Source organism: Coturnix japonica, chromosome 5, assembly GCF_001577835.2.
Source record: "Coturnix japonica isolate 7356 chromosome 5, Coturnix japonica 2.1, whole genome shotgun sequence".
Classification (NCBI taxonomy): domain Eukaryota; kingdom Metazoa; phylum Chordata; class Aves; order Galliformes; family Phasianidae; genus Coturnix; species Coturnix japonica.
In genome coordinates this window covers 40,552,603-40,580,489 of record NC_029520.1, presented here as the reverse complement: position 1 = coordinate 40,580,489, position 27,887 = coordinate 40,552,603, and the positions used below count along the sequence as shown (strand labels likewise).

The window sequence follows — 27,887 nt, the reverse complement described above, 5'->3', positions numbered from 1 at the left end:
CTGAGAAAAATACAGCAAGCACTCCAGTAGTTCTTATATAATTTATTGATAGTGTACATATGTTAATAACATAGTGCATTACAATACTGACTGCTAGACTCTTTTATAAATGCTTATTTAACTATTTATTTTTAACTTTCCACAACAAAAATAATCAAATATCATGCCAACGTTTTGTAACAAATTATCACATTAAATCCATATGGATTTCATGATATATTCATCTGTACAAAGGACCCCATATACACAGAGCATTCACAGTGCATAAGGTCACGGTCATTGAAAAAATAAATAACATGATAAATAGAATTTTGTTATTTACAGTTTACAAACTCATCCCTTTCTGTTTTCAAAGTAAGCAGTTCTAGAAAGTTTTAATAACATTTAAAGAGGTACTGCACCTAAGGGTGCACTGCAAATGGCTGTAAGTATGAAGCACAGGGAAGTTTAAAAGGTTCAGAAGTTACTTTAGCAGTCATAAATGATTTCAAATACCTGCTTGCAATGGAGGACAAAGCAGGAGCCAAATTCTGCTCTCAGTTCCACTGATGAAAATTCGTGCCAACTACCAGGACAGTAATGAGAGCTGGCATCACTCCCAAGAACGTGAAGGCAAGAATTTGGTCATAACTTCACCGCAGAGCCTCAGCTATTTGGAACAATGACGCTGCTGGGGAAGCAGACTTGAGTGTTCTTTATGTACCCAACTGGCATATGAATGAAGGCAATCATCTTTTCTGCAAAATCCTCTGAAAAGAAGCATCACCGTCTTTCCAGAGACTTTACCTGTCTGGTTTTAATATATTCTGATAACGTTTAGATTTTCTCACAATTCCCTATTGCTATAAATCAACATTTATATTTGTTTTTCAAGTTTACCAAGATCATCTCCATGACAAGACAGCAACAATCACAAACATTCTTTGTGCAATTAAAAAATAAACAAAAACAAAAAAGGAATTAAATTCAAACTGGTTACTCTTGTAGGAAAATATCCAAGCGACCTTAATTTCTTATACTCTTTATTTCAGAAGTTTACTGTATGTCAGAAGTACGGTAGGAAGCAGAACATGTGATGTACAAACTGCCACAATCATTTCACATCTCAGCCTGTGGGGGAGCTACACGTGTTTCAGATTTCAGGACTGGGATGAAGGATCTCACAGCTTTCTCAGGGGAGAAAATAGGACCTCACACATGGGGAAAGAAAACTCACGCTCAATTTATTCGCATTGAAGTTTTTCAATCTGCGCACACTAGGTCAGGAACTGGAAAGCAGATATCAGCTGAACAACATTCATTTACCTGTGTAACCATTATATAAATCTCATCACTCAAAAGACTGAAAAATCTAGACTTCAAAGAAACATAAAGGAAAATACATAGTGAATGTCTGAGGTGCAGAGCTTTTTTTATGGGCGCTTAAACACAAATAAGTGAAGAATCTGAGCCTTGCAGTGATAGAATATTATGTCCAAAGGTGACACATTTCAATACTTGAAAAAAAAGACTCTTTGGTTTCACCTGGCTATGAGTGTTACTTTAGTGTCTGTTTCATATTACATTAGGTCTGATCTTTCCTTGGCATGGATAATCAGGCAGCATTTATACAGCTTAAAGGACTCTACCAAAAAGGAGAATCTAACAGTGGTACACAAATAAATAACATTACGATTGCAAGAAATCCAAACATGGAAGACACCCAAACTCAAGTGGGATTTGTGCAACTAGAGCAAACACACAATAAAATCAAGTCTGTATAATTAAAGCACAGCCACAAAGGAAATCAAACAATAGAGTCTTCCCTATAATTGCTGTATAAGTATCAGACTTGGAAAGACCTTTTCCATTTGTTTACACATTAGAGGAATGTTTACTAATGCAATCTAAACCCAGAAACTAATGATACGTTAGTCACAGCTGCAGCAAGCATACCATGAAATAAAATTGGCACGCCAATGACTGAGCCAGGAGAAAGATGTCTGACTGCCATACATGTTGGGAAGACTTAAGGTATTCAGCTAGGCTGGACTTCAGTCTACAGCAGATCATCAAACAGTCATTTTAAGATAACCGTAACTGTAGCTTTTTAGATTTAGGCATATAGATCCCTAGCCTGAAATATTTATTTGGGCAATATTTTCCATGTATCAGTGGGATCGGAGTACCAAATCTGAACTTATGTGATGCAACTTAATAATGCGGTACAAGAGTTATGGTCTACACGGAATCACACACTTCTGAATTCAATGGCCACACTCCCACACAGTCACTATAGATAGGTCTGCACTCTGTGGATCTGTGTGGGACTGTACTACTCCAGTGGAACTGTAGCAGCGAAGAGCTGCTAGAAACTCTGCTTGGCCAGCTGTAATTCAGTTCTGATGCTACTTGTACACCAGGAAAGGTACGCTGTTTTGAAATCTATGGTTCTCCTCTCATTCACAAGTGGAAATCCAAAGTGGTGTCAGCAGAGCAGAAGTCCACAGGTTCTGGCCAAACCTTTCAACTTGAGTGAGAAGTAAAAATTGTAGACTACAAAACAAACAACACATGAAAAGATCTGAGTGTGACAGGAAGCCCAAAATCATGCTCAGCTGTCATCAATCCAGCAAGGCACTTAAATATATGTTTAGTTTTAAGCGTAGAATCAATCTTAATGAAGTTAAGCTTTGCTGGATAAGAGCTATCTCTTTCTGCACTGTATTATTTTTCAGTGTTAGTAGGCTGGCAATTTTCAAATCACATCCACAAGTTTTTTCACTCTTGAACTGAATATTAACTTACACAGCATTGTGACATACATTCCAAACTCAGACAGCTAACTTTTGCAATGGTTAGTAAAACAAAATGGCTACAAAATTTTCCAAACCCAACCTGAACAGATGCAACATAGAACTGTAGAAACTTCAGAGAGCCAAGTGCAAATCATTCCTTTTCATCATTGGAAAATGGCAAAATTTGTAGTAGTTTCCTGACACAAGCAAATTATTTTCTGTACACATGAAAGGCACTAATCCACTATTCCTCAGCAATATTCTCCTGAATTACCGACACATTCTGAAGTGGGTATCTGACATACAGCAATTTGTCAGTTAGATCTTTCTCAGTCCATTCAATTTATCTGCATGGCTTGCCTATAATTACCTTCTTCATTTATTTTAGTATATTGGTAATGACTACATGGGGACTCTAACTACTTCATATGATCATGTGTCATCAAGGCCCTGATACAGTGTCTAATAATTCTTTGGCAAACAACATATCCCTGGTCACATGGTTGTGTCAGAAGAGAATCCTACTAAAGTTATTTATAATGACAAGCATGGCATGATACCTGTCTCGTAAAAGAAGATGCATATGAGACTGCCTCAGAAAATGCAGCACAACAATTCAATATAAATTGTCCTGAAGTTGGTCTATGTTTTTGGGAGGGCTATAGAATGACAGGACCATCTATTCAATTTAAGATCAATATTATTTTCCAAGACTGCCTCTTCCTACAGCAGAACACTCTGTTTTTTGGAGCAGGTGATATTCAATTTAGGAAAAAAAATTTTAAATAATGCCTCAAGGACTCATGGCATTAGCAAACACAATTTCATGCATTTTTGAGCTGGGGATCAGCTGCCATGAACAAACTGGTGCCCTTAGTCTTTTAAAGTTACCTGGCTCAGAAACATGAAGATACAGTACAATCTGCTAGATCTGGCACTGTGAACATCGTTGCCCTCATCACTGTCAACTCAGCTCATCACACTAAGCAGGCATTCGAAACTAGATTTTGGAACTACAATTAAGTAGCATAAATACATCTGAGTTGCCCAAACTGTGCACAGAAGAGCAAACATTTCCTTGTAGGCATCTAGTTCTCCAAGCCCAGCCTCTATCTCTGCTCCTTTCAGGCTCAAATCTAAGCCATCATGAGAGTATCAGCAGCATTCCATCCTTCTGAAAAATAGCAGAGAAGACAGTAAGAATAGAGAGGGATGCTCCTACAGTGGTGCATTTTCATAACCTTTCTGAGGCAGAAGACTCAAGGACGAAAATGAACCTCTTCAGCTTTGCTGCTACACTACAGCAGAAATGTCTTGAATGCCAGGAAATAAGGTCATCTACATACCTGAGGACAAATGTGTTTACTGTCTTGACTATTCAATAAAGCATCTTAATAATGCTGTACTTATTTCCATCTTGGGACTAGCTCGGTTAACTACACAATTACCTAATTAAGGTGAAAAATCCTAACTGGGTACTAATACTGACACCTGTTACAAAGTACATAACAAATATGCTGCTCCTTTTCCTGTAGGATTTCATTAAAAGGATCCAATTCCTAAAAAAGCTCAAGAGCAGAATTCACTCTTTAATTTGTATCAAAATAAATCTTTAATAGCCTTAATTGTAAACACATTGCCTGGTGTAAACAGTACTACACGTGAGCTTGTTGAGCTCAATTATCTAATCAGGTCTGCTGAGACAAGGAACTTTTAATTTAGTTCTTATTCACTAAGGTTCTTTAGTATGTTCTCAGTGACACAGTAATGGGAATTTTTACATATAGTCTTAAGTGCAAAACATTGATATATTTTAAAATGTATCAACTTTTAGTTGATAGATTTGGTTTATAAACATTAAAAAATTTAAAAAATCTATGTATAAAGTTAACTGTGCTTCTTTAGAAGATCTTTCATTCATATACATCTTCAAAGTTTAGTAACAATGCAAAATATGCACACTGCCTTGGTGATTCACAGTCTTATGACTACAACAACCGTGGAATGCTACCCATTGTTTTTAATAGCCTGGGCCAGATCCTGCTGTCATTTACATCAGTTATTCCCTATATCAGGTTTAAGCTGGTGGACAGGATACCAAAATCTGGCTTCTACTTGGGCTTGACAAGAAGTACACTGTATTTCAAATTTATATATAATCAAATCAAAGACCATGGTCTCTTGATAGACTCCTTTGTCTATCTCTATCTTATCTGCACTACTGAGTGTCAGACACCCATCTTCATTAAGTTTCTGGAAATATATAAAGAATGGAGAATGTATCAGCTTCTTGACTAATGAAGTAAGCTTACTTCCCTCAATAATCACATTAAATTAAAACATAACCAAGGTGGGTTTTGTTGTCCGACAATCTGGGTTATGTCTGGATACTATTCTCAACTGACAGCAATAACTGATAGCTACTCAGCACCCAGTTGATTTTATTTTCTTCTAAACTTACAAATAAGCTTATGAGGGCCAAAGAAAAATATCTGTCACGGTGTAATATTCCACCAATTTTTGTTTATATTTACATATACAGCATTACTCATTAATGATAAAACATATTTTTCAAGTATGAATTTCTGCATGTAATCTCTTCTTCAGTATGCAGATAGTCAAACTTACAGTGTGCATCATCAGAAGTGATACAACATATAACCATTTCCTCTTCTCTCTCTGCCACACTGTCCATCTTCTTTGAAAAGAATGATAAATATTCAACACTGTCATCAAAAACTGTCACTGCAGTTTCTCTATAAGCAGAGCACTTGAAGGGGGAAATGATGTCCTCAACAGTGCATGCCTGATATGTGCCTTAGACTCTCTGGTCCTGTAGTTGAGATATTTTGACAAAGCCAAGAAAAGTCCTGAACTCGCCTCCTTTCCTTCCATGGAAAGTAAGTGTCAAAAGCAAAAGAACTATAAAGATTTTTCTCCAGTCTTCTTGTTAAGCTTGTTGGTAGTGTTTGATTGTCTGCAAAAGGAGAATGAAAACAACAACAGAAAGTCCCATAAATGGGGACATTTGAGAGTACCACGTAAGGTCCACACAGCTTCATGACGGAGCAGCAATATCCAAAGAGGAGTTAAATGCTTTGGTTGCCTTGAGCTAGCATGTTACAAGAAAGGTATGCTTTCCTTCCACATGGGTAAAAGTGCTTGGTAGCTGCTGAAGCAGGAATGACACTCAAATTACTGATGGAAAGAAGGTAGAAACGTGAAATGTCTCCTGTCACTGACAGCACAGGTAATCAGAAGAACCGCAGTCTCTCTCCTTGACAGTTGCTTAAAGTCATTCTCGGCACATAGGGAGGTTGACAAAGGTGAAGACATTATATTCTATCAATATAGAGAAACACAGGAAAACAGCATAAAGAAACAACACGTAGATGCCTAATTTCTTGTCAAGTTTCCATTTATTTACATGGATCCCAAGCACCTGCAAGCAAACAAAGTGTCAGTTAATTAAGCCTCTAAGGAGATTTCTGGAAACAATTATAAGCTAAAAATGGCAATGATTTCTTGAATTAGAGATCCTGGACCGAGATAAAAATACATTCTTGATATCTTACAGGTTTTAAAAAGGCAAAATACTTTTTTTTTTTTTTTTTTTTTAAATCAAGAATGTAAGAACCCAATCCAATAACTCAAACTCTGGCCTTACTCTCACTTGTCTGAAGACCCCTTTACAAAACATTTAATGAACCCACTTTAAGGTCACTTGAGAAGTTCTTCATGTAACAAAGAAACAGGCCCCTGGGTGCTCAGTTTCAGAACACAGTGCATTTTCAGTACATCGGGCACATTCTAATCAGACAGCACTCATTACCTCCTTTATTATGAACTAAGGGAATACCATGAATATGCCTCTCTGTCCAGTGCTCCCTTATACACCCTTTATATCCCAGTTGAACACAAGCACCTAACGTTAACTCTTTCAACAGGCTCCCACAGCTGGTATTGGCAGATGCACAAGGAAGTTAGTGGCAAAGTGAACAGACCTGGACATTCTACCATTTGAGTCATGCGCAGGTGATGTGAAGTTTTCTAAACTCTATCCATGCAACAGTGTAGCATCTCCAGTGATGATTCCCTCCTCTATAAGGGTCTCCACAGACAGTGAAAGATACTAGTGTAAGTAGGTATTTTTATACCTTTGGGATTTGATTCTTTCCACAGATGGCTCTCTGGGAGTCAGCAGGATCACAGTACCCCAGGTACCAGCAAAACTGACTTTTGAAGCAGAACTATTGTTTCACCTTAACAAGACTGCGTTATAAGAGTGGTACTTAACATGCCTATTCAAAGTACTGAGGTTCGCAACCCCCACAGACTAGTCTTTGTTAAGGCTAGGGTGCATTGTTAGTCTAGGCTGGTTTGAAAATCAGAGATGCAAGAATGAAAAGAGGGATATCTAGGCCTTCCCCAGCATAGACCACAGAAAGATCTAGGGTATGCAGCTGGACACAGGACCAAAGGAATATTACTTGATCACATAATGCCAATACAGTCACTGAAGTCAAAGGGATCTACACACTTCTAGCATCTCTTCTGCCATTGGAAGACAATGGCAGTTATTCTAATCATGGTATTATTATAACAACAGTACTTTAAAAGAAATACTTTGGGGATGATGAGTACTTTCAGTTTTTCCTTCTAGAATATGTGAGGTAGATACCTGATAATTATTTTGCAATCAGAATAGTCTGAAGAGTCACATTCAGAAATACACAAATACTTACAGTCAGTCCCACTGATCCTAGCAAAAGTGCAACTGAATAGACCAATCCTTTACTGTTTATCTTAACCTGTGCGAATTAAACAGAGAAGAAAGCTTTAAATCACCCAGAATATAAACACTGTGTTTTAGAGATCAGAAATCAATTTACTGATTTATCATAGCCCACCTTCTGCCTCAAACTGTGACTGACTTGTTCTTTTAAACTATGCAAACCCACAACAGATTTATAATGCAGAATGGGAAGGTTGAGGATTTAAAGCAAACGTGTAAGGATTCCCACTCCTCAAAAAAGCAAATAGCATGAATAATGGATTTCAAGTTAAAAGATCCTCATGAGAGAAAAAGATGTTATTTTCATCTTACAAAAATATTAAGGTATTATTATTAAGGTACAGGGAGACATATATGCTTGAAGGTGTGTGGTGAGAAAATGACAGTGCCAGGAACAGATATCTGTGGCCCTATTTTCTGATACAGAATGTAATGTACTGCATTTGATAAACTGGGAGTTAATTGCAGCTTGTGGAAGGAACATTGCTCCTGTAATTCCTGGTTCACTGGTAAAAAAACAACCCCACCAAAATACAACACCTTATTTAGCAACCAATAATATGCTATCACTTGCTTTGTTAGATTAATTTTTATTTGCATGCTTTCTTTTTAGAATATGATGGTGGGTTTGGTTTTTTTGTTTTGTTTTGTTTATTTTGTTTGTTTTAAATGGAGAAAAAGAAAACTTTACAAGTATGTTCAGTATACATACAGTTGATCCATAATCAATCGCCATGGTCTGCAAACCCCACGGAACACCAAGGCCCACCAGAATGTCAAACACATTACTTCCTATTGTGTTGGATACTGCCATGTCACCGAGGCCTGCAAATGAAAAGCAAATTTCAGGTGCAAAAAAGAATAGAATCAATTCCAGAGGAATTTAGTATCCAGAGGAAACTAAAGAGGACTGACTGGCATTGATCTAAGACCTCTTGGACTGGCCAGAGTATCTGAGGTAAGGAGATAATTTTCATAATTAGAAATTGTATTTAACATTGGCTGATACCTCATTCTGCACCAATAGTTGTAAGGAAAGCAGAATCCTCTCCCTCTGCTAGTTTGCCTTAAAGACCAGCCTAACTACTGAGTCACGTCTACAAAATGCATCGCAAGAAGGAAGAGGAACTGTGATGTAAATGGGACAGATCTCTGCACACAGCACAGAGACAGACACTGCTGGATCACAAATACAGTCTCTATTTAAAGGGAGAAAGAAATATTGTGCTTTCAATCCATTTATATGGCAGTATCTCTCTCTACTCTTCAGATATTTGTCTGCAATCTTCCTTCTAGCCATTTTTCTTGATTTCGAGTACTGCAAAAATGCTGTCCTTCAATGAGAAGGGATGGTTTTCCACAAGCTATTGCTTAGCTTCACTTTCAGAGGAAACAATCCTTAGAATAGTTATGTCTAATATTAAGAAGGAATTAATCTAAAGCATGTCTGTTCATTTAAAAACATATTGTGTTTTCCTCCTGTTCCTTCAAAAACCTGTTTGCTTAGTACCACATACAGAAAGCTAATCTAGTCAGAAGGCAGTTCCATAAGAACCTTGAATATTTTTGTGAGATTCAGTGCTTGTACAAGATTTTTCCTGCACACACCTAATAATATAAGCTGTAGAATTAAGTATCTTAAACATATAATTCTTTTTAATCAAACAACATTTAAGAGCACTACTTCTATCTCAAAGGTGGCACATTTGGGTGCTTAACTTATCTCTTCAGAACCCTTGCTGTTTGCCCAATTACGTGTTCTGAAGAATTCTCATTATCTGGACAAAAAAACAACAAAACACTACAGGGATAGGAGTGGTGAAAAAGAATAGAATTAGGACTGGTTCTTATTCTACTGCAGTAGAGGAGACCATACTTTCAGGCTTAATGTTTTTCAACAACAGGAAGGCATGTGGCTACAGACATTTCTCAAAAAAGGAAATGTAAAAAACCTTCACAGAACATTAAAGATACATTGAGAGAAGAATTTAACATTTCAATTGGAAACTTGATGATGATGACATAACTAAAGGTTATCTAAAACCTTTTCCAGTGCTACTTTTCATGCATCCCAAAGGGAAAGAGATTTGCCTTTTGATGAGAAGAATGCTTGAAGCAACACCATTTTTGCTAGATCATCTCAGACCACTTCTCTGGGTTCAATAACTCTTCTAGAAATTGATACAAGTTTTATATGGAACAGTGCTGATCAGCACACATTCCTCAACACAGTTTTTTAATAGCTTATATTTCAGATTGGTCTACTACTTCTATCTTTTTAATCAGACTGACACATACCATGCTTGAGATAGCTAACTGTCAGATAACTGTCTGTAATGCGAGGCTGTGCCCAGTCCCAGTGAGTAAAAGGTAATAGGACAGGAAAGATTTTTTGGCACACAGTACTTAGCGAAGTGTTCTGTTTTTCATTTAGGCTCTGAAACAGTACAAATAAAAATAATTAAAATTAATAAACTTGCACTGAGGATTTATGTGCACTGAGGAAGCAAATCACAGAGCATGTATGTGGGACTGCAGGTATCCCTCTGCAGACACAGTACCTTGTCTTGCTACTATTAAGCTGGCCATGCAGTCTGGGACGCTTGTTCCTGCAGCTAGGAAAGTAATGCCCATGATCACATCTGGTATCCCAAGGGTGTATCCAATCACAGTCACCTGAAGAGTAAGGAAAGGAGATAAACATGTCAGATTTGGAAAGTCTGCTCTACCCGATACTACTGTAGCATACTCTGATCTCTGGTGTAGATTCCAGAAGAATTAGACTGAAGATCCATTTCTGCAAATGAAGTAAGTGTGGAATAACTAGCCTAAAATCAACCTTGTGAAAAGTACCTTGGACACAGTCTTCAACATTTTTGAGCAAACAGTAAGCTCCATTTTCTGAACTTCTAACAGGACATGCTGATCTTTTAAAGAGGAGCACAGACATGGAGTCAATCTGTGGTTTTGTTTTTATTTTATACCCAATAATAGCAAGATTGTTATTGCTTCTTCTTGAAAAAGGATTGGAATCAATTTATAACATGATAGAGTGTCAGAGACATAAAGAGCTTCTTATATTCCAGCACATGAAGAAGGAAACAGTTCTTCAAATAACTCCTGATACAATCCCAAAGCAAGCAGCTCTGGTTCTACTTCCCCCTGAGAGTCCAGATGCAGCTTTACAACTATTAAGGGACGGGCTGAAACTTGTAGCAGAACTCTTGGAAAGGACAGGGAACATTATTTAACTGGAACACCCAATGAAGACTGAAAAAAAAGTGAATAAAAGCACTAACAGGCAACTGAGCATGCAAAAGAAACAGCCCTGTGAGAGTGAGAAGACAAAAGCAGGAGGAGCTCCTTTCTTGCACAGAATACCAAGGGTGAAAGTCTAAGTTTCTGTGTTGTTTTCTTGAAATACCCTGTCAGCCCTGTGCATGAGGAAGACTAGACCCGTTACCAAGGAAAAGGTGTACTTTAGGAACTCACTCACCCACTCACAAACCTTCATACTCTCAAAGGCAAGTGGTTGCTCAGACATAGGAGTAGGCATGATTCTCCTGTCATAAATACTATAAGGTCAGGTGGCATCTTAAAATAAGAGGGTTTGCAGTCTTGTCGAGCATGTCTTGTTTGTGAAGGGGACATCTACAAATGGAATCAAGGTGCAGAGCATGGTCTGATAAAGGACATATGGTATGAAATGAATCTGTGGTTTTGGCACTATTATACCAGGCAGAACAAGTGGCTGGCATATGGATCTCTCAACCTTCAGAGAGGGGGATTACTTACTAGTGTAAAAAACTATGTATCAAGTGTGTATTAAAAACAGAAAGAAGCATAAATATAAAGCAATCTGCAAATGTCTGACACATTTGGAGAAGGTATGAATGTTCTCCACCCAAAAAATACTTTGCAAATAAGTTCAAGAACAAAATGTCTTCCATATATACAACTGTAAGAGTATACATTTGGCTATGATTGCGCTTACTTATACAGCTATATATTCTTCAGCACAAAACAAGCTGAGTACTTCACTGTATGTTCCTTTAAAAACAAAAATGATCACAGAATTCTTTGGCAGCGCATCATACCTATCTTCTAGCTACAGTTATCTACAGCTTCGTGGGTTTGCATCTTTTAGTGCAGAAAAAGGTAACTTTCTATATTTCAAAAGTATAGTTCCCACCACAGAAACTAGCTGAAGAGCTTTTCTATTCATTTAACTTCTCTGACTGAAAACATGAACTTGATAATCGGAAGGAGGGTAAAAAGAAAAAAAACAAACCATAAACCTATTTAATACTTCCAGTGAATGTGCTCCTAAAGTGATCGCAGTGTAGACCTGTTACACTGATTCTCAAAGAAAGGGTAAATGGAAACCTAAGAAAGCATGATATGAAGTATGATAGTCTTTCTCTAAGACTTTCATGAATTATGCCACTCTATTTGGAGGTTTACAGCACTTCAAATTTTGCCGTCCATCTGCCTCTTATACATGTTTGTTTCAGTATCAGACCATACCACCCAGTTCCTAAAGGCATCTAAGAGTAGCTGTTATGAGCTGAAGACTTCTATTTAGATTCCCTTTCATTATTAGGATGTGAATAACAACATTATTTGAAATTCAAGTGGTATTGGGCACCATACAGTAAAGGACCAATAATTTGTACAGAAAAGAGTAGCAGAAAGATGTTTTAAGATAATTTTAAGGGTTAAGAGTACAAACTGAAAAGACTATGCTATGAATACACGTCTTTAACAAATAGAGAAAGGATCTATGATCTATTTTGAGATTCAAATTCTACTCTCTATGGCAGGTTTTTCTACAAGGACTTACCATCCACACCATAAAGTAGGAGAACAAGGCAATCCAGAGAGTGGATAAGATGAATGTGAACATAAACCAGCTCTCCCAGCGGGGTTTGCTGCAGTTTGGAATGGTGCAAAAGAGCACGAATATCAATGGCCATGTCAAAATCCATTTAATTTTATTCATTTTTCCTTCTGCAGGACAAAAACAAAGGAAAGAACTAGTTTAATTTCTTTCATTAGTTTCACAGGCCCAGACTTCTTTGAACACAGCAGATGACAAGATCTCAGAAGGTTGGTTACAACTGTGCACGTCAGCTCATTTTCTAGCATATCTAGGCTTGCTCTCTCTTTGCACTCTCAAGCAAATTCTGCCCTTGCATGCACATCCAGAATCTTAATGCTAAGCCTGCCAAAGTGTACGTAAATCCAAGAAGGATTTACAAGGATTTAAAAGTATGGCTGCTTTTATAACCAAAATGAATGTTCTGATCTACTGCACTCTCAAATACCTGCATTACAATTAATCCAAAAGCAAAATTAAACAAACAAACAAACAACAAAACAATATTTTAAAAAGAAGATGGAAAACCTTGTAGTCAAAATAACCTGCAGCTTATGTGCAGCAACAGAAAACAAACTAAACAGAAGTACAGACCCAACCTGTGAACATGATAAACTGCTTTCACATACCCAAATGTGGACACCTGGGCAGAATTTCAACCTAGGCCTTAGAAGATGCAGTTAAGAGAGTTAACTCTCTCCAGTTGCACACAGCTCCACCCTGGGTTACTCTCTTATCCTCTATAAAACAATGACTTTCCTTGTACAGCTCACTGAAATTAACAAGGAAGCAACACCAGATCTCTGTCACTAATGATGAAGGCAAGAACAGATTTTCTAATTTTCCAACAGAAGTGAAGTTGTTTGAGTAAAAGCCTGAAGGGCAGGTAATAAACAGGGAAAAGACCCATCAGTTTCACCAGAAATTTTCTTTCTACAAAAACACTGTAATGTAGGACTTGTTCAATACAAGATTTTGTCAGTGAATTCAACTGAATCAGGTCTGTCCTCTGAACCAACGTGCACCAGACACAAAGATATCAAGCATCAAACCTTTGAAAATTAATAATACCTTTGCAATTGAGGAGATTTCTTAATAGTTGTCCAAATGCAAGTACCCACTCATTTACTTAGATACATACCCTAGTGCTAAGCTAGAGATCAGCTCCTTAAGATTTCCTTGGGAATTCCATGATGCTATTAACCCACCAGGAAACCTTAGACTATTTGGCCTTTTATTTATGCCCTTTTAGTCTGTGTCCATGGAATTTCTAATGCAAAAGAGCTACTAAAGTCTCTTAATCCAACCCTACTTCTACATTTTTACCACAAGTCTGTGAATGAAACACAGATTTTAAAGATAAGTCTTTCTCCACCCTTACATGTACTGTTACACAAGTTTTAACAACAGTAATTCTTCTGTCCTGTCCAGAAGAAAAAAAAAAGACACTTTTTAGCTCATGAATCACTAACTTTATTAACAAGGCTGTGAATATCCTATGGCATTTTATACCTCCTCCTGTTCAATTTGTTTTGGTTTGGATCATTAAAGGACTCCTGCTGGTTAATCTGTGCTCTGTCTACCCATGCTGCTAAGCTTGGGTCATAATCAAACAAGTCAGTATGGCCCAGGCGGATAATTTCCTTAGTGTAAATTCCAAATGCAGGGTGAGTGGGCGACTGTTTGACAGGAAAAACTTTTGGATCTGATTCTGATCTGATGTTGGCTAAATCTAAGCGACTTCATTGGTGCTACGCACAGGGGATTCAGGCTCATCTGTCTTTCAAACAACATGAAAAAAGAAACAAAATTGCCTGTGGAACAAAGAGGGAACAAACAGATGCTCTCAGCCTCTGTTGGAGAATATGTATCTTGTCACAGATCCTATCTAATGTACCGAATTACTTTAACAAATGCTTAACTGTGAGAATTTGCAGGGCCTTACTGCTGGCATTGCTATGCTTGCTCAGGTCTAGGAAAACAGAAATGTTGGTGGATAACTACTTACCTTTCTTCTATCTTACTAGTGATGCACTATCCACAAAAAGCCTGGGCTAAAACTGCTTTAAAGAGCAATTATAATTCACGGAGGTGATGTTTGTATTCATCACATAGCACCAGGTTTGAGATTTTAGGGATTAGAAACAGCAGTTTTGGGTTTTGCTGGCCATTTGCAGCTAGTTTGGAATAGTTCTGAACTTTTATGCTGGCTTCTCTTTTACAAACTTTTATATAAGCCCTAAACATATCTAGCCTTATAGTTCTCCAGCTCTTGCTACACTGGGTCACGGAACTATGTGTGGCACTCAGTGCTAAAGAAGTCTTGTGCTCTTATGCTGTATCTTAATAGTTTAGTAAGAACGTAGTGCACTTAGCAGCAACTTCAGCTCTTTTCCTTTGGACCCTGATGCTCTCATTCACATCACCTGGCTAAACTGAATACACAAAAAACATCCAGGCTGAAATGTTCAGTTCTTTTTAAACTACTTATTGTGCTACTCTTTTTTATAACTAAACATGTCAAAATGTTTTATGATTGTTGTTTAGCTTCCTAGTATACCTGCAAGGAGAAAAGTTTTCATCCTCATTAAGCCTATTATTCAATACATAGCTGTTCTATAAAAGTATACCAACAGCCCTATTATAAGAGGCTAGCTCAGTAGTTTTACAAGCAGTACCAGCTACACCTATGAGCCCTGGGTCTGAAGGCTGTTGCAGCAATTCACAGCTGAGGAAGGGTGCATTTTGCCGCACTTCCTTGTGAAAATAATGAGAGAATATTGCTTTATTATAGAAGGCAACATCATTATAGAAGAGCCTATTTTCGATGTTTCTAAAAATGCATTAGGAGAGAGCCCTACAGCAAAGAGTCCTTCGTTAAATCTCAACACATTTCTGGGCTTGTCGTCTTTCCAGATGTTCTCAGCATTGATCACTGCTCACATACATATATGGTATTGTTAAAAGAAGTCACAAACACACCTTGCAGCACTGATAGGAAAGAAATATTTCCTTAAGGCATGATGGAAAGTCACTTTCTATAGGAAAAACACTACCCTATTTAGAACATTCACACACAGAGTACAGATGCACTTTGCATAAAAGCAAGAAGTTACACTTGTGTTTGCATTCAGATCAGGTTTTCAGATCTTGAAATAAATCTCCTGACACTCCCAATTTATTGTCTTTTGGTTTGCTAGGCAGAGCAGCCCTGGGTCACACCAATGAAATTCCACTGACATATAACTGGAGGTATACACCTAGTGTGCTCTAAATAATGAGCAATTTAGTCCATGGGACCATGCTAGAGCTAGCCCCAAAGATAACTTCTTAATGCTTAAAGTGTAGATAAGCTCAGTCAATAAGCTGCATGAAAAACACTCACTGAGTTTAGACAGACTCCACTTGGTCTTCCCTTTAAAAGAATAGCAATCTAGCACAGACCTTAGCTTCACATATTGACTACTTCAAAACATGTCTTCAGAACACTGGAATGTCTACAGCTTCCCATGGGAAAAAGGTATAATCTAAAGGAAATTTAGTAGTTTCAACCTCCCTGAAAAGTACGAATCTAATTGGCATAAGGGAATTTCATAACTATGTTGTTATGAATGCCTACACATTTATATCTTAAGGTAACAGGAATGATAGAAAAAGGTTTTCTCTACATTCACTTGTAAAAAAAAGAAGGTTTTCTCAAGTTTACTTCTAATTTATTTACTTCTTATTTATCATTAGTAAAAAATGAACGTACATGTTTTTCCCCCAGTGGAAAGTGATTTTCAAATCACCTGTCTCCTGGGTCCTAATTAGGCTTTATACTGGAGATTATATTTATGCTCGCATATCATTAGCAGTATTAACTCAAATCTTGGCCTGAAGATGTGTTATGAGTAGCATACACACCTCCACATGGGAACTTCACAATAATTCAGTCAGCGAGTATATTACTGCTAGAAAGTTCTGTGATCTATCAGAATTGAGAGTGAATGGAAAAACTTAGCATATGCAAATTAGCCAATCTGAGAGCTTAATTCCTGAGCATTTCCAAAACACAGCAGAGGAACCTCAATTTTTGTCCAAATATGGGACTAGCACTGAAGCAACCAGAAGAGATGTAACAAATATTGTGAATTTTCCATCAGAAATATCTTCCACTGAAAAATCCAAAGTAAATGCTTTTCAATTTGCTGTCAGGAAAATTAACACAGAAACTGCCCTTCAGGCCTCTTGGAAAATCCCCATTGATTTCAGTTCTGCAATTTGCTCTAGGAACTGTGGAAGTAAGAGACACCCTGCATTAATGCACTACTGCCAGCCTATGCAGCAGATAGAAAGGTGTCCAAGAAGTCCTGGCTTTTGTCAGCCTTCCAACTGGGAAGCTGATATGTTAAAACATTGCTATTTCAATTCTTCTGCAACAGAGCTTTGGAAACAACTTCTTTTTTTTCCTCTGAAAAAATACTGAGGTTTTACTTCTCACTCTCATTGAAAACAGAGTGCTTTCCAAAATATTAAGACTTCTCTCAGAAGTTTCATTTTCCAGAACGCAAGTTCCAAATTCCAGACCATTAAATCTGTACCAAACAACCTATATTTCTATTCTGAGTCTGTACCTCTGCCAATCCTTGTATGCTCAGATTCATGCCAATAATTCTCTCTTAAAGACACATCTTTGGTGTGCTGAGAACTGGTCCTGAAAAAAGACTTTGCACCATTTGCAGAAACAAGCTTTACTCTCAGAGTTACTATAGGTTTACACAGGACAATATTCAACAAAAACTAAACATAACTGAGCAGGGTGCTCGCTTGTTTGACTTGGTTGGATTTTTGGCATAATTTAGTTTTATGTTTTCACTGTGCTACCTACTTTATCACTTTTTTTTTTTAAGGCAGAAGTGGAATTCACAGAATTCCTCAAGTTCCTCCTTTCCCTTCCAAAATGATGAGCGAACATAATAGAGTTACTAAATTAAACTTGCACCTATTTTTCTGCCAATTTCTCTTGTGTATCTTCCTACACAGAACACATTAGCTGCTCTCCTGGAACACTTTTTCTCCTTTATTTTTCTACAAAAGGATTCTGCCTCACGAACTCCAAGAATACAGTTCAAATCAAAAGGCGGTATATGTGAAAGTCAGTGAGATCTGCCTCAGAAGCACACTTGTGAAATAAAATTCTATGGTAGATGTGCTATTACAACAGACATTAGATAAGAATGCCAAAAATGCATTTCAGAATACAGCAGTTAATTATCAGTCTGAAATACCTTCTTGGAAGAACTCCTCTCTTACAGTGCCAAAGAAGCAATGGGAACCAGCTCCTTCCTAACTCTGTCACCTAAATCATGTTTCCAGATTTAGGCAAAAGCACCATAAAGCAGGACGGATAAAGAGTCTGAGAAACAACAACAAAGAGGAATAAAAATTCACAGTAAAATTTACTTTAAACACATTAGGAGCAGGAAGCATGCTGGGCCCACTTGTGAACAAAGTATAAAAGAGCACTGAGAGAGGATATGGACATTGCTGAGATGTTAAGAGAATGCTCTACATCAGTGTTTGCATAGACTAACACACTCCTAAAGTTGAAAACAGCAAAAGATCATGAGTTTCAGGGCAGTAGGGCCTAAATTTGTCTCATTCTTCCCAAGACTTCTTCATAAAGTCACGATTGGATTTAGAATATTGGGCTGGATGAACATTTGTTTTGACTGAGTACAAATATTTTCTACAATTTTAGTAGATACAGTTAATTCCTTTTTGATTCTGTGCTGTATGTTGTCTTCATACTTTGTATCCATACAAAAAATGAGCAGGATCGGTAATCTCCTTTATTGCTATCTTATTTTAGCTCCGGGAATTAATATTCCTGTTTTAGCTAACACCATAATGACTTATGTAAAGCATCATTGGTCCAATCCTATAAGAGATGGAATTCTTCATTTCTGTGAAACCAGTAAGAGCTGAGAACACTTTGTGTTTTAAAGGATCTTGAACATGTGAAAATGAATGAGATTTAAGCATCCATTAAGAGCTGCACAGAAGTGCTTTTCTGAGTCTGGGCTCTAAAACATTACTGAGCTATTCATGGGCTTTTACACATCATTTTGTTGTTAACATATGCCTGCTCAATTTCATCCTGCTTTATTCTAATCCTTTTTTACCCGCCTGAAGTCTAAGACCTGTTTCCAAACAACTGTACAGTAATAGAACAGTAAAGCATCAAATCAGCCTTTGTCTCAGAGGATAATTATTTATGCCTTAATGGTTAGGTCAATAAAGGAATTCCTCTACCAAAGAGAACATTTCTACCCACAGAGAAACTAGAGACAAAGGCCGTTTTGCACAATGATGTGTACTTTCCATAAGAGCTACATACTGTATCCTGTTTCAAGACAGGCCTGAACCACACCCTGAGGCTGAATATCTTGGAATGTTTGACATATGGAATCTAGGCTAGAGATGAGTTACGACTATTTTCATGTAAAAATGTTTTTCTCTATTTCTGTGTGCTAAAGCCCTTCTTTTATTATTAAGCATCACCACAAGGGATAGAGGAGAACAGTAAGTAAATCTTACGGATGGCAAATGATACCTGGGCATTACTTAAAGATTAAACTTTTTTTTTTTAAATTTTTTTTTTAATTTTTGGAAAAAAAAAAAAAATGTTCTTGCAAAAGGATGCAGAACATACAATTTGAGGGAGGGAAGTCAGACTCCAAAATAGGCTAAAATAGATGACTAAAGAAAGCAGAAAATAAAGGGTTGGGACACTTTATAGCCACTTTGTTACAGTTCTTTAAAAAATTGGAATGAATTTTCTACTTATCACACTGCAAGCAGTTGACTTTGAAAGTCCATTCAGTGCTTATTCTTCATCGAGCTCTTTATGATACTGAAAGAATAGCTTGAAAATACATCAGAAGAAAAATGGAGGGGATTTGGGGAAACTGTCTGCAGAACTACCTTTTCCCTAAAGCAAGTTTCAAATGACAGGATTTTTTTTTAGGCTACTGATTGTGTCACAGCACTCAACAAAGAATGATGCTGTTTATATTTTCCCCAAAGCTATTTGAAATGTACTTTTGAAAGGAAAAATATAAGAATTTTCCCCCAGAATATAATCACAGAATCATAGAATATCCCTTGTGGGAAGTGAACCACAAGAATCACTGAGTCCAACCGCTGGCTCCACACACAATCACTCAAAACCCAAATCATATTTCTGAGACTGTTGTCCAAACACTTCTTAAACTCCGTCAGCTTGGGGCTGTGCCCTGAGGAACCTGTTCCATGCCCACCACTCTCTGGTGCAGAACCTTTTCCTAAGGCCCCACCTGGCCATCCCCTGACACAGCTGGCACTGGCTCTTTTTAAACTTCAAGTGATTTGTGATTGCCCAACCATTTAATTAGAGACTGTCTCCCAACAAGGTCCTCCTACAGCACTTCCTAATTTAGTATGACCTGCAAACATCCTTAATATGCATGACTATCGTGTCCCCTGAGAAGAATCGACACTAAAATGGAGTGCTGGTGACTGGCCACCAGTCTGATGTAACCCCATTTACTATAACCCTTTGAGCCTGACCCATCAGCCAATTGTTCACCCATTATGTTATGTACTTGTCTAGCTGTATGCTGGACATTTTGTTATATAGCCTGCGTAGCTATATGCTGGGTATTTTGGTAATGAGAGACAGCATCAAAAACTTTGCTGAAATCCAAAAAGATCACATTTACTAGCTTCCCTTGATCAACTAGAAAGATGACTTTGTCATTAAAGAAAGCAAGTTAGTTATGTAGGACTTCTCCCTCATGAACCCACGTGGGCCATGACCAATGACTGCACTGCCTTTCAAGTGTTTTTCATTAACTCCCAGAATAGTCTTCTCCATAATTTTAACAGGCACTGAGGTGAACAGTTAGTAGTGATGGTTACAGATTATCACCTCCAGACAGCAGAGGAATAACAATACCTGAAAACAATGATGAGGACTCACGTGATGTTAATGCTATTAACATTTTTTATGCAAACTCTTTGAGTCCACAATGAACTTTTGCTCCATTCCAGTAAAACTGAATCATCAGTGTTTCCACTGTGGCCTATTATACCTAATTTTCTTGTGGACTTTCTCAAAAATGCAGAAAAACTGCTGGATGCAAAAAGATCCTCTAAGAGAACACAGTACAGTAAGACATTAAACATAGCTTTATCCTATCATAGCTTGCTTCACTATTTGCTCAGTCACAATATATCTCTTTTAAACTGATGGCATGTGAAGCAATGGAATCTTAAAGAAACTATAATTGTGATAAATGGAGAATTCTTCCTTCTTTGTTTCTTTGCAATATTCATCTATAGTGCGAAATCTTGGGGTTAAACAGTAAGAATGTGAGAGAATACCAGTGACTACATACCTGTGATAGCTGATCTAATCTCTGCTGTCTAATCTCCAAAGTCAACCTGTAATGTGCTATGGACATCAGCACAGTGAGGTTGGTTACATACAGCCCTTCACACCAGTTTCTAAAAAATTTCAAATTCTTTTTCAAAAATTATTAGATGCTGCCATTTTAAGAATTTCAGACATCTTCAAAAGCATTAAATGTTATTTTTCCTTCTAAACCCTCCTTACTCTTTGTCTAAGACTCCCCTGCAGTCACTCTATCAAGTTATGACATATTTATATACCCAGCTGCCTCTGTCCTAGTAATTTCCAGCAGAGCAGTCCTAGCAGTTCACTTCAAAATGGCAATGCAGTCATTGCCAAGCTGTTGTGTCAAATTTTTGAATACAAACCTTCCATACTTGCCTTCTCTTCACCTCTGGCAAATCAGGACTTCTATGGTGCACGATGGTTGGAAAACACATCCCTTAGATCTGCTTTTGGTCATGTAGCCTCCATATTTTACTGTTATGAAATCCAGCCACTAGAGAGTCAAATCATATCCTTTCTTCCTCTTCTTCCCACATATATTGTCTATTCCTACAACCCACTGTTTGGCATTTTAATTTTCTTGTCTCCTTGCCCTAAGCATCTGGAAAATAAAGCTTACCTGGCAATGAAAATGGAGACAGATTATCCTGTTCACTTTCCTCCTCTTGGTTCACCACAGGAATGTTCCCATTTTCAATATTCTGATGTCTCCCATTCTGAAGTGGTTTGCTTGATCCATTGGCAGACTGGATTAACCGCTGGCGCTGCACAGTATAGAAAACAAACTGCTGTATGTTTCATTCTTTTTTACATCTTTGTTTTGCCACCTGTCCAGCCCAAGTCACATGAGCTGTGATGTCTCTCCATAAAGCCTTCCCTTTACCAGCAACAAGCAAATCTGTCTGTGGTCTACCTGTTTGTATGAAATCAGTGTTGACCACACATCCCAAATTGGTGGCATGAGTACTGCAAGCCACGATCAACAAAGTTGTTGTATCTTTTCTTACACATCACATTTTAATGATATTCGTTATTCTGAAGCACTTCTCACTCAGCAGTTCCCACTCAAACCAGAGGTGTCATCATAAAATAGTGGTAACGACTACAATGTTTCTACCCTACTAAGCAGAGCTTATTCATTGCCTGAGATCTCTCCTACACAGGTCCAACTCTTCTGCCTCCTTCCCATCCCCATTCTTTGTGGTAAATGCAGGTATTACAGTACTATTTCAAAAGCATGATTAACTTGCAGTGTCCTCGTCACAAAGGTCATACATTTCCCTTTCAGACTGTTACATTCAAAATACATAGTACAATTATAGTGAGAGTACATATCAGTATATATACTACTTACTGTGCTGAAGAATGTGAAATATAAGAAAAATTTCCTACTCTCGTATAAATAATAATTTAGTTTGCTAGATAACAGAGTTGATAAATGCCATCTTTTTAATCACAAACTGTTGCATCCTCATATAAACTGAAAAATAAAGTAACTGCTCAACATGCAAAGGAAATCTGGAACTAGTATTAACCCACAGTAATTAAAAATAGAGAAAACTGCAAAACTTTGGCAGTGAGAATACATCACAATATAGATTCAAAATGCCCTGATATGGTTTTTTTTGCTGATGTTGAACATCGTGCTAATACACTTGTTATTAGCTCCCTGGACGCATATACATTAAGAAGTACTTCTTTCTGATCAATGAATTGCTTTAAAGAAACACTTTTACAGAGACAGTTGCTACATTGTGTCCTATCTGATCTTTCCCCTGCTAACTGTACTTCAAACAAGGTCAGAACAGCATCACTTAGCCAGTCCTGTCACTTCAGCTGCAGGGTATGAAGTCAGCAATATACAGCAGTGACAGTCCTCAGAAACATGGCAGAATCTCAGTTCCACAGTCACTGGTACACTTTGGCAACCCCTCTGCTTCACAGTTATGTATTGTTTTCATAAACAACCTACCTCATTAATGATAATTCGGCTCGCCATCCGCATTCTGGTGCGTGGTCCAAACTTATTTGTGATCATAATCCGTAACCCAGCTTCAGGGAACCGGTACTTGGGGGGACTGGAGCAGATGATCTCATCCACCATCACAACGCTGTTTTTGCCATACTGCTGCCCACCCTTCACTAATGACCACAAATGGACAGAATTAGTTGTAAGATCCACTCGTCCCATTGCCCAGGTTTGTTTTCTTTAGGCAAGGATTAAAACTAAAGTGAATATCTGAATTCACCATCGACTTTCCTGCAATATTTCTGCAGCCTGGTGAACTTGTTCATCTGTGGTGCATCTCATTTAGACCACAAGTTGAAAGGTGATTTCACTACAGTAAGGCAGCCAACAACATGCTCTCAAATTTGTGGGAGCAGCATATATCATGAAAATACACATATATTGTGAAAGCACAGATAGCACTCCCAAAACCTATAAATCTGTTCTACTAGATTAGAGTGCTTAATAGAAACTGATGCACAACCACTAGTCCTCGATGTTGCATTTACTCCACATGGAAAGGCATGCATAGAATATTATCATATCTTTAAAATTACAAGATTTTAAATTACAAAAAATAGCAGTTGTCCAGAAAAAAGAAAAAAAAAGAAAGAAAAAAAAGAGAGATATTTTAAATAAATCTTTGTTAATATAAAGGAACTTGTAACAAGGTTAAGAGTTTTGTTCTGTGATGTGAGAACATAAACAGAGAAACAGAATTATATTCAATCAACACAAATATAGGAAAGGGATTCTAAAGCCTAACACCAAACCAGTTTTCTCACAAATGCTACAGGCTACATACAGCAAATAAAGCAAGGCTCAGCAGACAGGAGACATACCCATATGGTGTTAGAAAGCAGGGCAAAAGATATGCATGACTGCAATAGTTATTACACATAATATTAGGGAAAAAAAACCATTCTTTTCTGCTTTCTTTACTGCTTTGCTTAGCTTAGCCCTCCCACTCCCCTTTTAAGTTGTTACTTACATTAAGAAGAAGAAGAGAATGTAGGAGGTAGAAGTGAAAGATAAATATTAGTGCATGGCTCCAGCCAGGAAGCAAAGAAATCTAGGGAAACATTCAACTCAAGCAAAGAAATTAAAATGGACCCGTTCTAAACACACAGAAATCTACATGGTTATGGTTTCTATTGTTACAGTGATATTTTTGCTTTTCAGGAAGATGTTTTTCTGGATCCATACAGTCGTAAAACACATCATGCAATAAAGGCTGAACTGCCTCAAAGCATCTTCTAACAAGGTTGTTTTAAAGCTGAAGAAAAGTAACCTTCCATTGCCATCAAACACAAAAAAACAGCATGCCTTTAAATCATCAGTAAATGGCTACATCTTTTACCCTCCTGCATTTGAGTGTGTCGCTTTGTTTCACTACAAGGAGTTATCAGTGTGTACACTGGGGTGACCTGCGGAGTCATACAGAGAGATCTTTGGTTTCACAAAGAAATATGCTCTTTCCCAAGAATACACTCTGTAGTCTTGTCTTGTAGTTAAATCTCTAGAGGTGAAGGGAACTAAAAGCGTTTTGCATTTGGCAAACATAAAGGAACAATTAACTTCTCCCTTCTGACATTTAAAACAAATTCACTTTGCTGAGCATTGCAACAGAAAATACAAGCAAGGAGCCCAGCCATTCTTACGACTCTTACAGTATGTAGTAGTTTTTACTGTGAAAGAATATACAGACAAACTATGAAGAAATCAAGCCTTGCAAAATACTGCCTAATCACATCAGCTTAACATTTGCTATAGTTAGACAAAGAAAAAAAATTATTTACATCAACCCTGGAAAAAAGGCCAGATGTCTTTTTAAGTCTCATTGGATTAATTGCTCTCAAGTGAATTTTGGTCAAGTTTCCACAGCGCTTCTTCATCTTAAGGTATCATGAAAATAACATGAAAGCATTGCAATTGATCTAGAACTGCCTCTTAATACAACCAGGAAACAGTGACAAAACATACTCATCTTTGATAAAAACTGAGTAAAGACATAAAATAAATCACTGTATGTATATGAATAACTGCAGCCGTTCTGACCTACTGCAGCAAATTGCTCATGGGTTTTCACTGCAGCTCTAAAGGCTCACTCTATGTGCCTATAAATATAGATATATTGACTCCATAAAGAACAAATAAGCTCCATCTAAAAACTGCAAAAAATCCCACATCTTCACAGATGTGCAACAGTTAAAATTCTTTTTCAGTTCTCCATTGTGACATTTCTCTCCTTCTGAGAACAGCTTTTTCTTTTAACAGTCTTCCCATATTTCCTGCTCACCATGAGGGTCATCACCTCCAGCCCTGCCAAAGTCAACAGAAAGCTTCTTGCTGACTTCAATTCACCTCTAATCAGGCTCTTAAGGTATCTACATCACGCACACAGTAAAAGCACATTTATCATGAGCTTCTGTTTTCAGGCAGGCATCAAATCATGCCACCTGGTGGAAATGTGTAAGGAAAGTCATATCTGTGCTTTAAAACAGGAGCACTGTTTAAAAAGTACTAATACTACACTTTCACATGTATGTGTAGGATTTGCCCTTGAAACTCACTTTATTTTAGAGGAAGAAGCTCTCCTTTTTCTCTGTGCAACTTCACTAATGGAAGCTTTTATTCTGTAGCAGAGGAAGTTCTGAAAATAATTTTTTAATAAAAGAGCTACATATTACGTATGTATTGTGAATTAGCTATGCTGCTGTTTCAGAGGCCTACTACTGAAGGAGGTGCAGCTCAGCTTAGGAAGCCAGCCAAGTGCCAACTAACAGTAGGTTACCAATATGGCACACGGCATGTGTCCTGTTTTGATTTAAGAGAAACAGAACAGGGATCCACGTGATGGTTTTCCAGGACAGTTCCTTGACACATAAGGTATCCATCAGTGGAGCAACTAGGCTGGCATCACCATCTTCCACTACCCAATTCAAACTCCATTATCTCCTTATCTTCTTGTTTATCTCCTCTGCTCTTTACCTGTGATAATGCCTACACTCTCACGCTTTTCTCACAATGGTCCCTTTAACATGGTATGTATTTTTTGCAATGAATGCTGGAGAAGGCAAAGGGAATCTCACTGAAATTGTAGTCTCAGTGCATTATTATTATTATTATTATAAGAAAATTAAAGAAGAAATTTGCTGTGGACAACAGCTAGTAGAAAAACCATTCTTACGTGGTTTTCTACATGTTCTTCACAAGTATCATTAAATAATCTTCACATTTCCTGAAAAGGAAATAGGTGGACAGACAAGCAGTCTGTGTTACATCCCTTTATCATAAAGTGGCCATAGAGATGAGTTGTAGAAGTATATAATAGAATCATGGAACCCTCAGAATCGGAAGGGACCTTTAAAGATCATTTAGTCCAACTCTCCTGCAATGAACAGGAACATCCACAGCTAGATCAGGTTGCTCAGAGCCTGATCCAGCCTGGCCTTGAACATCTCCAGGGATGGGGCATCCATCACCTCTCTGGACAACCCGTTCCAGTTCCTCATCACCCTCACTGTAAAAGGCTTTTTCTTATATCTAACCTAAATCTACTCTCTAAGTTTGAACCCATTTCCCCTCATATCACCACAGATCCTGCTAAAGAGTCTGTCTTCTTTCTTGTAGCTCCCCTTTAGATACTGAAAGGTCACTATCAGGTCACCTCGCAGCCTTCTCTTCTCTAGGCTTAGCAGCCTCAGCTCTTTCACCCTGTCCTCAAAGGAGAGGTGTTCCATCCCTTGGATCATTTTTGTGGCCCTCCTCTGGATGCACTCCAACAGCTCTATTTCTTTTCTGTACTGACAACACCACAGGCAGATGCACTACTCCAGGTGGAGCTTTACCAGCACAGAATAGAGGGGTCAGATCACCTCCCTTAACCTGCTGTCCATGCTTCTTTTGATGCAGCCCAGGATATGGTTGGCTTTCTGTTGGCCTTGAACACCTTCAGGGTTGGGGCATCCAAACCTTCTCCAGGCAACCTGTTCCAATGCATCACCACTCTCTAAGTAAACAGTATTTTCCTAACATCTAACATAAATTTCCCCTTTTAGTTTAAACCATTCCCCCATGTCATATGAAGTCAGTCTCTAACCAGACTAGAGGAGGACAATCACCTCCTTCACGCTGTTGGCCACCCTTCCTTTGATGTAGCCTAAGATATGGATGTCCCCTCAGACTGCAAGCATGTCAGCAGCTGCTGGCTCATGTTCCCAAGTCCTTCTGGGCAGGTCTGTTCTCAAGGAGTTCCCCCAGCCTGTACAAATATCTGGGATTGTCCCCACCCAACTGCAACACCTTGTGCTTGGCCTTGTTGAACCTCATTAGGTTCTTGTGAACCCACCTTTCAAGCCTATCCAGACATCACTTCTTCCTATTCAACTGCACCCCTAAGTGTGTTATCATATATGCATCGGAATCCAAAAAAACATCTCAAAAATAAGAACCTCTAAAAATATAGGTATTCTAACACTGAATCACCTTTTTCCTATGTCTCCACTGGAATACATCAATTCCCTAGCAGATATCGTCTAGAATTTGATACGACTGTACCTCCACATGCAAGTGATAGAATTCACCATATCATAGTCAGTGTTCACAAAAAAGAAAAAATAATTGCAAAATGAGACCAAAATATTTCAAAGGCATCTTCACTGAATTATGCTACCATTAGAGTTACTTTAAATTCAATACTGAGTGGTTGTCTAAGCAACATAAATGAATATGTGCACTACCACTGTATAAATGCAAGTGATACTACCTACTTTGAAGAGAACCTGGTCTAAAGAGCAAAATCAGAAAAGAGCAGAATTGTCTGTAGCTGCTATAAATTCCTGTTTGTCACTATTTTTTTTTTTTACCACTTGCAGACCTTTCCAAGTGTCTCCTCCATTGCTGCTGAGCTCATCTTCTAGAATGTGAGATGTTTGTTAAGAACACAGAAAGAACTCACTCATCAAGAGTTGCTTGAGCTCACT

At 37.9% G+C, this 27,887-nt stretch overlaps 2 protein-coding genes across 4 annotated transcripts in view; both read right to left on the bottom strand.

Annotated features, from left to right (window-relative positions):
- Positions 1 to 5,494, bottom strand: part of RIN3 (Ras and Rab interactor 3) — a 55,773-nt gene extending 50,279 nt beyond the window's left edge. The window contains exon 1 of the mRNA XM_015865307.2: positions 5,406 to 5,494. The gene's annotated coding sequence lies outside the window, so the exon portion shown is untranslated. The remainder of the gene's footprint in view (positions 1 to 5,405) is intronic.
- SLC24A4 (solute carrier family 24 member 4) overlaps positions 28 to 27,887 on the bottom strand; it is a 76,835-nt gene continuing 48,975 nt past the window's right edge. For all 3 annotated transcript variants that reach the window (XM_015865311.2, XM_015865312.2, XM_032444644.1), the window contains exons 11-17: positions 22,867 to 23,036; positions 21,514 to 21,658; positions 12,416 to 12,582; positions 10,134 to 10,248; positions 8,285 to 8,397; positions 7,523 to 7,588; positions 28 to 6,219 (exon numbers count right to left, since the gene is read on the bottom strand). In XM_015865311.2, coding sequence (XP_015720797.1) covers positions 6,073 to 6,219; positions 7,523 to 7,588; positions 8,285 to 8,397; positions 10,134 to 10,248; positions 12,416 to 12,582; positions 21,514 to 21,658; positions 22,867 to 23,036 — 923 coding nt within the window. In that variant the 3' untranslated portion in view covers positions 28 to 6,072. The remainder of the gene's footprint in view (positions 6,220 to 7,522; positions 7,589 to 8,284; positions 8,398 to 10,133; positions 10,249 to 12,415; positions 12,583 to 21,513; positions 21,659 to 22,866; positions 23,037 to 27,887) is intronic.